At 45.5% G+C, this 13,735-nt stretch overlaps 1 protein-coding gene across 1 annotated transcript; it reads left to right on the top strand.

Moving 5' to 3' along the window:
- Positions 1–1,382: 1,382 nt before the first annotated feature.
- abcd1 (ATP-binding cassette, sub-family D (ALD), member 1) lies at positions 1,383–13,259 on the top strand. The gene is made up of 14 exons (XM_049582334.1): positions 1,383–2,086; positions 4,738–4,987; positions 5,075–5,175; positions 6,833–6,990; positions 7,106–7,293; positions 7,396–7,570; positions 7,646–7,836; positions 7,947–8,127; positions 8,794–8,936; positions 9,547–9,739; positions 10,071–10,165; positions 12,191–12,336; positions 12,699–12,844; positions 13,081–13,259. The coding sequence occupies exons 2-14, from the start codon at positions 4,859–4,861 to the stop codon at positions 13,257–13,259; spliced, it is 2,025 nt and encodes a 674-aa protein (XP_049438291.1). The 5' UTR covers positions 1,383–2,086; positions 4,738–4,858.
- The last annotated feature ends 476 nt before the right edge of the window (positions 13,260–13,735 follow it).

The raw sequence follows: 13,735 nt of genomic DNA, 5'->3' as shown, positions 1-13,735 counted from the left end.
TGTAAAACTTCAGTTAAACACCCAGTCCCTTTTACCAGCCAGGTGTGGCTGAACACCTGTCTCAAATAGAGGCCTGGTCGGGTTTCCAAGCAGTTCATTTTTATAGAAGGTCTTTGGATGTATAAATCCGCTTGTCGGCTTTCCACCTGAGCTAATGTTAGTTAGATCGTGCATACAAATATAAATGTGTAAACTTCTGTCATTATGCACATCGTTAGCTCTGTTAGAGCTTAAAGAGGTGACTCCACACGTTACCTCTGAGGGCTAAAACTGTACATTAGTAGTTGAGGTAGCACGTTGAAAGGCAGATAGTTAAAGTGTTCATATGTTGTATTGAATTAAAAGTGGGGCGCACTGGTAGACTGACTGACTGACAGAATGACACACTGACAGTTTCCGTGATTATGTACAGCATACCATACCATGACTTAGTCATACCAAACATTAGAAACAACACCAACATTGGTCCACAGGGGGAGCCACAGCGATCGGTCGCATTTTAGCCATTTTGAAGCATTTTTCTGTTGTTATAGCGCCACCCAGTTGCCAATTAGAGTTAAATTTCTCCAGGCATGGGTGAAACCCTTGAGATGTTCTACACCTTTATGTGATGAGCCACGCCCTCCGCAATATTCATTGCCTTATAGAAGCTCAGTTTTAGGAAGTTTTCCAACTTTTGCCAAGAGGGAACTTTAGATATTGATCCCTAGATTATGTTCACCCAGTTTCATGCAGATCGCTCAAACTTCCTAGGAAGAGATCCATTTGAAGTGTTTTTCAAAAAATTCAAAATGGTGGAAAATCTATATAAGCGGAAGTTATGGGTTCTTGAGGCAAATGTGTTCCTCATGAGGAGAGGCATCTCTGTGCAAAGTTTCATGTCTCTACGACATACGGGGCATGAGATATGCCCATTCAAAGTTTGACATTTCAATGGGTTGCTATAGCGCCCCCCTTTGGCCAACTGATGTAATATTGCTTCATTGGCATCCTCCCATGACCCTCTACCACTGTGCCAAATTTCACATGGATTGACCAAGTCAGTGAGGAGAAAAACGTGGAACAGACACACAGAGTTTTCCTCATTATATAGTAAGATACACAGACAATAATAATACAACATGACATAAGAAAACAAAAGGAGGAGAAAGATATACTCAATGTAAATAGATAGATAGATAGATAGATAGATAGATAGATAGATAGATAGATAGATAGATGATCTGTACCCACCTGAAGAGTTAAATTAAACAGTTAAACAACTGCACAGCTGTGTTTCCTTCAAACACATCAGAAATACTGAGGAAGAAGGTAGGATGTGTGTGAAGGAGAGGAAGAGATGAGGGGAGGAGTGAAGGAGTGAAGGAGGAGTGTGTTCAGTATTGGGATGCGGCCCGTCCTCTCAGGTAAACAGAAGTTTGTTCCGCGGTGACATGAAACACTTTAAACCGGTGAAATCTATCTAACGGTGGATGTGTGCGGAGCGGGGATGTGTCCCGGTGCTGTGTCGGTGCTGAGGGCTGATGTGGGTCAGATGAAGCAGATCAAACCGTTAAACTTTGAACTCTTTTCATGTTCACATCACACAAAGTTCCTGCTGTGTTAGCGGTTAGCTTCAGTTAGCATCGCTCCGTTAGCCTGCCGGGGATTAAAACCCGGGCTAAAGTTTTAGTTCGGTTTAGTGTCAGCTCCGTGGGAACCGGGACTAACGTTACCAGGTGTAACGGTACCGGGTACCTGTTGTCCACCGTTATTTAAAGTATGTGTGTTCATGCGGAACTCAGTTAATACCAGTTAGCTTTGTGCTGTTAGCCAGCTGCTACTCGTGGAAGCTAACTGAACTGTAACCGGAGCTAACTAGCGTTCAGTGACCGGAGCTAACGGGGGCAAAGTGACCGGAGCTAACGGGGGCAAAGTGACCGGAGCTAACGGGAGCTGTCTGCCCTGAGCTGGACCGACTTCACCGCTGTTGGTTTTATTCGGTGTTACCGGGTTTCCTCAGGCTGAGTGTTCAACAGGTCGCTGACTGAACCAAACTCTGTTCATATTGTGGTGAGTTTAACGGACGGAGACACAGACACACACTGTGAGTACCTTTATATAACTCCCATGAGTAGTGTTATATCTTAGGGACTGTTCGTTATTTATTGTGGGGGGATTAGGGCCAAGTTAAAGAAAAAAGACAAGTAGAATAAAGTCATAAATCTACAAGAATAACATCAAACTTTTATGAGTTTGTAATTTTAGGAGAAAAAAGTCACAGATTAAAGATGGAGAGTCGGTAACACGATATAAAAAGTGACAAAGTGTGTACCTGCAGTGTTTGGGTGACAGTAATATATCGTGTGGCAGTACTGAAATAAGAGTTCAGGTGACACAATTACATGTATGATGTCACATAACATGTTACCACCTAGAACAAAGTTTATTGTTTTTATTTTTCATTCATCCACACCGCTCCACCTCTGTCAGTGCACCAAGAGACAAAACACCATCCCAAGGTTGTTGTGTCATGGCACAGACTACATTATAAAAGGGTGCCGCCGGTGCTCAGCACCCCTAGGTCATGCTGCACTGTGTGTTATCATGTTCACTGTGTTTACATTCATCAACCCACACCGTATCCTGTTCAGCCTTTGTGCCCTGAGGCTACCTGAAAGCAGCGAGGATCAGGAGCTGGCATCTGGTGTGTTTTCCTCGTCCCAGTGATCAATACATCTGGGTGAAGCCATCGCATGTGCGTTTGTATGTTGGATGTGTTTCCATTCACATCTACAGCTGCAGAGCAACACCAACACACACCTGTTAGTCATAACTCTCTCTGTGGTGCTGCTGTAGCTGACCGGCACACTGGGAACCGGCAGACTTTGATCCTCTCTGCCTGTCCCTGTGTCCAAGGCTGTTGGTCACAATAGGCTGTCACGTGTTACATAACATATCACCTGAAATCTTGTTGGTAACACATCATATTACTCTGGTACTGCTGAAACATACATTACTGTCACCCCAACACTGTTTGTCACTTTTATACCGCGTTACCTGACTTCATTCATCTTCTAACCGCTTCATCCTCTTGAGGGTCGCGGGGGGGCTGGAGCCTATCCCAGCTACATCGGGCGAGAGTTCACCCTGGACAGGTCGCCAGACTATCGCAGGGCTGACACATAGAGACAGACAACCATTCACGCTCACACTCACACCTACGGACCAATTAACCTAGTCCCCAATCTGCATGTCTTTGGACTGTGGGAGGAAGCCGGAGTGTCCGGAGAGAACCCACGCTGACACGGGGAGAACATGCAAACTCCACACAGAAGGGCTCCCACGCCCGGGATCGAACCGGCAACCCTCTTGCTGTGAGGCGAGAGTGCTAACCACCACACCACCGTGCCGCCCCACGCGTTACCTGACTTTATGGTTTTAATCTGTGACTCTTTCCTCCTGAAATATAAGTTTAATCGCATAATATTTTGACTTTATTCCCGAAACCTAAGATTTTTTTTAACATGACTCTCATCCTCCTTTGTATAAAATAGTATATATGTTGTAATGTTTTCTTTTAAAATGGCCAAAATGACACAATTTATCAGCCAGAAACTGTAAAAACAGAAATTATCATTTGATTTTTAAATTTCTGACAGTCTCTGAACACATCATGTGTGATGAACGCTTCTGTCAGATAAAAACCACCATAACCAAATCTGATCTTAAAATAGTGATATTTCATAAAAATCACTTTATTCTATGTCTCATTTGAAATTTGTCCAAAAATAAACTGTTTGCACAACAAGAGTGAAAAACTGAGACTTTTTCCAACTCCAGGATTTCATCTTTTAACTCTCAAACATCAAAGGGTAAATTTTAAAAATCTAATAACTCATTTATGGAGGAGGGAGGGTCATGGAATAATATCTGGAGCTTCAGTCAAACCCCAGCCGCCCCCTCCTCTGATAAATAAAGAACAGTCCCTTAGTATGTACTGGGAAGATCTTGGTTTCTAAACTAGATTCAAAACTGTATTGACATTTTACTGAGGTGATGAGAAATAGCTTCAGCTCACAAACTGATAAACACACAAATACTGACCAGAGATTTCAAGTCAACACTTGTTTTTGCTCCCATTTTTTTTCTACGTTTAAGTTTAAGATCTCAGACTATTTTATGCACTCAGTAGATATATTGATTATTTGTTCTTTTCCCAAGATAGTCCCTCCACCTGACAGGTGTGGCACATCATCAGCATCATTACTACACAGGTGTGCCTCGGGATGGCTACAATTAAAGAATGTACAGTGTTGATCACCTGGTATATTTACAGTCACACTGTAGATGAGATCAACAGTAGAATTAACCTCACAGACAGAAGCCACGACTCTGTAAACAGCTGATCCAGGTGTCGTTCTGTCTGCTGTCTGAAACCAGGATCTGATGTCTAATTGTGCAAACACACAAACAGGATCATCAGTGTGCTCGTAAACACTCCCACGTGTCAGGGCTCAGACTCAACTGTGAAAAGCTGAGGAAGTATTGTACATAGTAAATGTAAGGATTACTCTCATCATTATGTTCTCCATTAATTGATCATCACATGTTCCTGTTTTAAAGCTCACAGCAACAACATCTTCAAACAGCCTGAAAATACTTTTATAGTGTATAGTTTATTAAATAGTTTTTTTTCCCACTAAAAAATAGACGAGATGAGGAAATGAGAACATGTTGGTTCCTGTCACTCTGCAGGTGGAGCATAGCTCTCTGACATCATCATGCTGTTTACGTGACGACCAAACTGCAGCCCGTGGTGGACCCCTCTGGGACCGTTACTGTCCTCTGATTGGTCGTCTGTCACCTGCCCATCACCATGCAGCTGACCTATCAGCAGCTGCCGGCTCAGCTGAGGCGGAGCTCCAGGCTCAAGAAACTGACGGCTGCTTTACTCGTCGCCTATGCCGTCAAGAAGCTGTCACCACACGTCTGGAGGAGGATACAGGTGAGACACACACACACACACACACACACACACTGTGACAGCCAGATGATGAAGAGTGATGGTGACATGTGTTTGTTTTGTTATCAGGGGAGTGCAGCAGGTAAACAGCTGGGTGGAGCTAACCTACCTGAGGGCGTGGTCAGCAGCTCCTCCTCCAGCTCCGTGGACAAAAAGAAGACAGACAGCAGGTGTGTGATATCTGTCCTGTCCTTACCTGCAAGCTCTTTAGAAGCGGCTGCAGCTGTGATGACAGCTGGCACTTTGTTGAACACTTTCAGAAGTGAAAACTAGCCTGTAAAACAGAAATCCATGAAATGACCATCTCCATGCTCTCTGCACTGTTTGGTGGAAATGTTATCGCAGGTCCAGTTTGTTCTCCTGGTCGTCCGTCATATATGTTACTGGTGCTGTCACTCTGGGTATTCAGACGCCAACCTCATCAGCTCCTCCATCTTGTCTTCCTTCTCCTTCTGTGATGCTGTTTGATTGGCCAAAGTCAGACTGCTACTCACAGAACTTCAACATGGTGAACTTTGCGCAGCAGAACAAAATCTGTATGTGGGGGGAAACTGATTCACCCCCCTACAGCTGTGTTGGAGACCACTTCCTCTCTGCCGCTCTCCCCTCACTGAAGGGATTCGAGGCGGCGAGTTACTGTGTGGTGGTGTGAAAGCTGCATCAGGCCCAAATCACAGAAAGCAGTTTGCAGGTTGCCAAACGCAAGGCGCACTGTAAGATAAGAGGAGCGTCTGTAGTATTATCCTACATAGTCATGAATTCAGATGGATTTAATGAACCTTAAGATACAAGGTTATTGTCTCCCGGCGGTCCCTGGGGACCTCTGTGCCACCTGCTGTCTTTACCAGGGAGTGGTGGCACACCTAACTGGGACACTTATCGAGCCTAATGCTATTATGGCCCTGTTCGGCCTTTGCCTAGACTTGAAGCAGATCTTGTAGCTTTTCTAACATTATTGGCGAGACGTCTGATACTAATGAGATGAAAATCATCAACACCGCTCTCCCACATTTTGTAGATTAAACAGATTCTCAGTAATTTACAGCTTGAGTCGATCCGATAAACACTGACAGGCTCTGCCAGTAAATTTAAAAAGATGTGAGGCCGTTCTTTGCCTGTGTGAAGAAAATGACCTTTCCAGCTGTCCATGAATTATAACCCACTGAATCTTGTCTGTTCTTGTTTCATATCTTTACTCCGACTCTGACTTTAAGGGCAAGTTCATTATTTACTGTAATAAGTGAAATATGACCAGGCTGAAGCTTCGAAGTATTGTATGTTTTTTTGTTCGTTTGTTTTCCTTTGTACTGCGCTACTGTTACATCACACTGCCATTGACGAGTGCTTTAACACTATTATCTATTTGTGTGTAAAAATCTATAAACAAAGTTTATAAGAAAAAAAGAAAAGAAATGGCGGCGCACCGAGCTACAGAGAGCCGGGGGCAGGAGGTGGGCGGGTGGACAGGTGTCAGATCTGTGCAGAGCACCAGAACACAAACACAGACACATCACAGACAGTCTGATAGTAACATCCAGAACACACGTTTCACTGTCAGCGGTTTCTGTGACATCATCAGAAATACTTCCAAAACTAGTACAGTCACCTGACGTCACCGTTTCACCACCACACGCAACGTGTGACAGCACATGTAAGGATACTGTTAATCGCAGCTCAGACCGTCCTCTGCGACACCTCTATCACATGTTGACGTCGTGACGAAGGTGAATTTTGGATGAATCAAAACCAGCTGACACACACCAGTTAGACCAGAATGAAAGCGAGCTGGTGAACTGGTCTCACTGCTGTGGTTCTGTCTGTCCTCAGGTCTCCATCAGTGAACAGGGACTTTCTCCTCAGACTGTCTCGTCTGCTGAAGCTGTTGTTTCCACGGTTACTGTGTCCAGAGATCGGCCTCCTCGCTCTGCACTCACTAACCCTGATGACCAGGACCTTCCTGTCCATCTATGTGGCTTCTCTGGACGGTCTGTCTATGTCTGTCTGTCCATCTATCTGTCTGTCCCTCTGCCTGTCTGTCTGTGTCTGTCTGTCTGCCTTAATGACAGGTGTGATATTGAAGTGTATTTATTGATGGTGCAGGTATGATAGTGAGGTGTATAGTCCAGAAGGATCCTCAGGCCTTCATCCTGCAGCTCCTGAAGTGGCTCCTCGTCGCCGTTCCTGCGACCTTCATCAACAGCGCCATCAGATTCCTTGAAGGTCAGCTGAGCCTCAGCTTCAGGAGCCGATTGGTCGACCACGCCTATCAACTGTACTTCACCAACCAGGTAACACACACACACACACACACAGACACACACAGACACACTACAACAGCACCTCATTTGTCCTCTCTGTCTCTCTGTCCGTCCCTCTGTGTTCCTCTGCAGACTTATTACCGTGTCAGTAACATGGACGGCCGTCTGTCCAACCCTGATCAGTCTCTCACGGAGGACATTGTGATGTTTTCAGCCTCCATCGCTCACCTCTACTCCAACCTGACCAAACCCATCCTGGACGTGGTGGTCACCTGCTACACCCTGCTGCGCACTGCCCAGTCCAAAGGTATATCTGCTACACCTGTTTACACAGCTGTCGTCCTGATGAGGAGTGTGATGACTGTCTTCTTCCTCTCTGCAGGAGCAAACACCACGTGGCCCTCCGTCATCGCCGGCCTGGTGGTGGCGTTCACTGCCAAAGTCCTGCGCTCCTGCTCGCCTCGCTTCGGGAAGCTGGTGGCCGAGGAGGCGAAGAGGAAGGGAGACCTGAGGTACATGCACTCCCGCATCATCACCAACTCCGAGGAGATCGCCTTTTATGGGGGACACAAGGTGAGTGCCCCCAAGTGGACAAACTGAACTGTAGCTTTAAATCATTACTAGAGTTTTATCAGGAAGTCATTACTATTACTTTACGATGTTTGGGTGTGTTTGTTTCGTAGGTGGAGATGGCCCAGCTGCAGAGGAGCTACAGGTCCCTGTCCTCTCAGATCCATCAGATTCTGCTGAAGCGTCTCTGGTACGTCATGCTGGAACAGTTCCTCATGAAGTACGTATGGAGCGCATCCGGTCTAGTGATGGTGGCTGTGCCCATCATCACCGCCACAGGATATTCCAAATATGGTAAATACACACCAACCAAACATCACACACACTCCTGACATACTTTATGAAGTGATAAAGAGCTTTCCCTTCTAGAAAAACACAAAGTGAGGTGAAATACGAGAGGCCTTTACTTTTAGTCCGGTGCTCCACTGACTTCCCACTGGGAAGGGCTAGCTAGAGGCACCGCTCATTTGGCGATTACGCTAATAACGCTTCCCCGACCAATGGTGGTGGGAGGACATTGCAGCAGAAATATGGTGTCCATCTTCTGGTCTCTCCCCCTCAGGTCATCACGGTGAGTAAGTGTATGTTAGCATTGTTAGCTCTATTAGCACCATTAGCCATGCTCACACTGCTAACAGAGCTAACAGTACTAAACAATGCAAACTACTACTCACTCACCAATGGGGACCAGAGGATGGGCACAGTGTTTCCACAGCAACTCCACCACGAGACAGGACAGTGTTACCAGCTTATTACCGAATTAGCTGTGATGCTAGCTAACTCCCGCTTGATCTTGGTGATGCACAGTGAGCTAACCAGTGTAGCATTTGTTGTAGCATGGTGCTGGTACAGCTACTAAACTAAAGAGCAGCAACATTACCTTTTAGACCAACATACGTAACAAGCGATTAATGCCTGACATTCCTCATCCTGTGCGACCCGTGACCTCTGACCTGTCAGACTCTGAGGAGGTGAAGCAGGCAGCCCTGGTGATGAAGGAGGAGGATCTGGTCAGTGAGAGGACTCAGGCCTTCACCACCGCCAGAAGCCTCCTGAACGCTGCTGCCGATGCTGTGGAGAGGATCATGAGCTCATACAAGGAGGTGCACATCCTTCCTACGTCACCTCCTCTTCTCCTGTTCACCCCCTCCTCCTCTCCTTCCTGCTGTTTTCCTCCTCTTTCTTCACCTCAATCAAACTCAAAATGGCAGTCCTTCATTTTCACACCTTGGCTGTGACTCCTCTCTGTCTCCTTTCAGCCTGTATATAAACTCCTGTGTGTCCTCCTCTTCTCCTCTCTGTCTCCGTCAGCCTGTATATAAACTCCTGTGTGTCCTCCTCTTCTCCTCTCTGTCTCCATCAGCCTGTATATAAACTCCTGTGTGTCCTCCTCTTCTCCTCTCTTTCTCCGTCAGCCTGTATATAAACTCCTGTGTATCCTCCTCTTCTCCTCTCTGTCTCCATCAGCCTGTATATAAACTCCTGTGTATCCTCCTCTTCTCCTCTCTGTCTCCATCAGCCTGTATATAAACTCCTGTGTATCCTCCTCTTCTCCTCTCTGTCTCCATCAGCCTGTATATAAACTCCTGTGTGTCCTCCTCCTCTTCTCCTCTCTGTCTCCATCAGCCTGTATATAAACTCCTGTGTGTCCTCCTCCTCTTCTCCTCTCTGTCTCCATCAGCCTGTATATAAACTTCCTGCCTGTGTGTGCAGGTGACGGAGCTGGCAGGCTACACCTCTCGGGTCTCTGAGATGTTGGACGTGTTTGAAGATGTGAATCAGGGAATATACCGGCGCTCTGCAGACAGAGAGGAGGTGTCAGGACGAGGAGCAGCAGGAGCAGGAGGAGCAGCAGGAGCTGTGGTCCAGCATGGTCAGAGAGTGTGTGGTCCTCTGGAGATCAGAGGTGAGAGCTGAGTTAAGTCACATTAATACTGTGCACTGGAAGACATTTTCCCCCTGGGTTTGAGCTGTCAGGCTGCCTACCTGCAGACACTACTCAGGGCTGAATATTAGAATATGGCGTAGTTATTTTTCCTGAATATCATACAGCACTCACAGAACGGAGCATCAGTCAGAGACGAGGCAGGAAATGAGAGACGTGAGAGTTACTGCGTTAATAAAAGAGGTTTCCCTCCTCAGTTAATAATTAACTTTATTTCACATGTCTTTTTCTCTACTGTCCTCATGAAGCACAATTACTAATTTAATATCACATATATAATGTTCCTGTGCAGGTCGGGTGATCAGTGTGGAGAAGGGGATTCGCTGTGAGAACCTGCCAATCATCACACCGACTGGAGATGTGGTGGTTTCCAGCCTCAACATCCAGGTAACACACACACACACACACACACACAAACACAGAGCTGGGTGATGCAGTGTGTGTTGGTGACCACATGGTGTCAGTGTTGAAGAAGAAACCGTTGATGACCACAGATGAATTGATGACTCGAGTGTTGATGACAAACAGCTGACTGTCAAACAGACTGTGTACTTAAATGTAATTATATTTTATCTGTCTGTTTTAATAAAAAACAATCAGGAAGTTGATTCTGATTGGTGCTGACGTGTTTATTGAAAATTAAATGAGTGATACAAATGAATATAAATCAACACTGAACACTTTCAGACAGTAACGACTGATTATAACATAAGTTTTATTGATTCTATCCACATAGGATGGTGATGATGTCACTGCGGTATGGAGCATGCTCAGTGCAGTCAGCCCTCTGCCCTCCTTTAATCTCTTCTTCTTCTTCTTCTCATTCTTTCCATCTCTGAGGTCAAAGGTCAGAGCAGAGACTGCACTCATTAGCATTTACTGAAACGTGTGTGTGTGTGTGCGTGCGTGTGTGTGTGTGGATGCACAGTAACACAATAGAGGGATTATGGAACAGGACATTTTTGTGGCACAGACTCAGACAGAGAAGAAGAGAGGAAGAAGGAAACAGAAGAAGAAGAACATTGATGGAAACAGAAACTCCTCTCTGTCGTCTGATTCTCGACCTTTGACCTGTGTGCTCTGACAGACGCTCTCTGATTGGTCCGTTCTGTCAGACTGCGGTCTTGAGGAAGAGTTTAGGGTCTGCAGTCCTCCTAGTCTCTTTTCAGCTAATACCATTACATGTGTTTATTATATTTTTTCCTATATCTGTTCATTAATCTATTATAATATTTTTTTTCCATCGTTGCATTCATGATTATATCTATACTTCTATTTATTCTAATATATACATTAATTTATTATACTGTAATTATGTTTATACACAAGGCTGAGCGGTGTGATTCACTGATAGTTTAACCTCAGATTCAGGAGGAGAGGGGGATCATGGGAGTTTGCCCATCCAGTCTACATGTGCTTTGTGGACCATGTGCCCCATGAAGTCCTGTGGAGGGTACTGGGGTTGTTGCTTAGAGCCATCCTGTCCCTGTATAACCAAAGTGAGAGCTGGGTCCGCACACTTGGCACAAAGTCAAACACGTTTTCAGTGGGTGTTGTTCCTCCACCAGGGTTGTTCCTTGTCACCGATTCTGTTTTTGATATTCATGGAGAGGGTTTCAAGGTGCAGCCGGGGGGAGGAAGGGGTTCAGTTTGAGATGAGAGTCAGTACCTCTAAGTCTGAGGTCATGGCTCTCTGCTGGAAAACAGTGGATTGCCCCCTCTGGGATGGGAGAGAGTTAGTGCCTCAAGAGAAGGAGTTCAAGAATGTCAGGGTCTTGTTCATGATTGAGGGTAAAATCAAGTGTGAGATGGACAGATGATGACAGGTGGATCGGTGCAGCATCAGCATTGATGCAGACACTGTGGCATGTTGTGGTGAAGAAGCAGCTGAGCCAGAAGGCAAAGCTTTCCATTTCCTGGTCCATGTCTGTCCCAACCCTCACCTATGGTCATGAGCTCTGGGTAGTGACGGAAAGAATGAGGTCACAGATACAAGCATTTGAAGTGAGTTGTCTCTGAAAGGTGTCTGGGCTCAGCCTTAGAGATAGGGGGAGGAGTCAGACATCTGGAGGGAGCTCGGAGTAGAGCCGCTGCTCCTTCATGTTGAGGTGGTTCAACATCTGATCAGGATCCTCCTGGACGCCTCTTGCTAGAGGATTTTGGAGCACGTCAAACTGGTAGGAGGTCCCGGGGCAGACCCAGAACACACTGGAGGGATTATATATCTCTGCCTCGGGATCGTCCAGGAGGAGCTGGAAAACGTTGCTGGGGAGAGGGACGTCTGGAGTATGTTGCTAAGCCTACTGCTGCTGATAAGCAGAAGATGATGGATGGATATCTGTGATAATATATTCTCATTATGTCTGTACATTTAGTTTTAAGAAGGTGGTCTTGTCTCTGTTTGTCTCTCAGGTGGACGAGAAGATGAACGTGTTGATCACAGGTCCAAACGGCTGCGGGAAGAGTTCTCTGTTCAGGATCCTCAGCGGACTGTGGCCTGTTTATGAAGGAGTGCTGTACCGTCCAGACCCACAGCACATGTTCTACATCCCTCAGAGGTACAGCACTTCTCTTTTTCCAAGATAATTTGTCCACCTGACAGATGTGGCATATCAAGATGCTGATAAAACAGCAACATTACGACATGCTCTAAAATGTGACATGATCACAACACAGTGGACCTGGACCTGACAGCAGGTCATCATTCTGAACGCATGACTTGTGAGACTGGTTGGATGTACTGTGAAATTCAGCGAAACTACATTGGACACTGCTTAAGGTTGTGAAATGAACATTCAGTTCCCGGGCAACAGCTCTGGTGGACAATTCTGTCGTCACAGGGGCCCCTCAGAGACCAGCTGACCTACCTGTAGTACTGTATTAATACTGTAGTACTGATGTTGTACTGTGCACTGTACAGGCCCTACATGTCAGAGGGGACCCTCAGAGACCAGGTGATCTATCCGGACTCAGTGGAAGAGATGGTTCAGAGAGGAGTCACAGATTCAGATCTGGAGCAGATCCTGAAGACCGTCCACCTGCTGTACATCCTGGACAGAGAGGGAGGTCAGTGTGAGTGTGTGTGTGTGTGTGTGTGTGTGTGTGTGTGTGTGTGTCAGTCAATAATAATGCAATTACTGTATTTCTGCTCTCCAGAAAGAGCTGAGGAAAGTTTGATGACATCATGTGGTACAGAGTTTATAGTGTGAACAGAATGAATGTGAATGTAAACACACAGTACTACATGTACTACTGTAATATCTGTATCTGTGTGTGTGTGTGTGTGTGTGTGTGTGTGTCAGGCTGGGAGTCGGTCAGTGACTGGAAGGACGTCCTGTCTGGAGGAGAGAAGCAGAGGATGGGGATGGCTCGCATGTTCTACCACCGGTACACTACAACACATAGTACTTTAATGGTCACTGAGACTGATAATAATAATAATAATAATAATAATAATAATAATAATTGTATAATACTGTGAAACCCTGATATTTTCTGAGATAGTTTTCGTACAGTAAAAATCTCATATTGTTGCATATACACGTGTTAATATGTATGTATCCTCCTGAGACCCGAACTTTTGTTTGGTTTGTATTTTTAATTTCTCCGAGCTATTTGGGATCAGTAGGACCTGATTAGTATGAAAAACTAAACATTGTCAGTGATAATTAAGTCCCAGTGTCTTCATATGAGTACTTTCTAATTAACAGTGTCTTAGCTTGTTACTGTTCCTAAAATTAGTCACATGTGTATTCCATATCAAAGTACAAACATAATTAATCATAAATAAAGTTTCAGCCTTGACCTGTGATCAAGTTTTGGACCTTGTCCACTTGTGTGTCGGGGTCGGCTGCAGACTGACTTGGCAGAGATGGCTGCCATCTTGTTTTTACATGGATTATTGTATTGTGCAAATTATCCTTCCACATGTTCACAGATGGAAACCTTGTCACGACT

Source organism: Epinephelus fuscoguttatus, linkage group LG7 (genome assembly GCF_011397635.1).
Source record: "Epinephelus fuscoguttatus linkage group LG7, E.fuscoguttatus.final_Chr_v1".
NCBI lineage: Eukaryota > Metazoa > Chordata > Actinopteri > Perciformes > Serranidae > Epinephelus > Epinephelus fuscoguttatus.
Note: the sequence above shows the minus strand (reverse complement) of the source record. Positions and strands in the feature narration are given on the sequence as shown.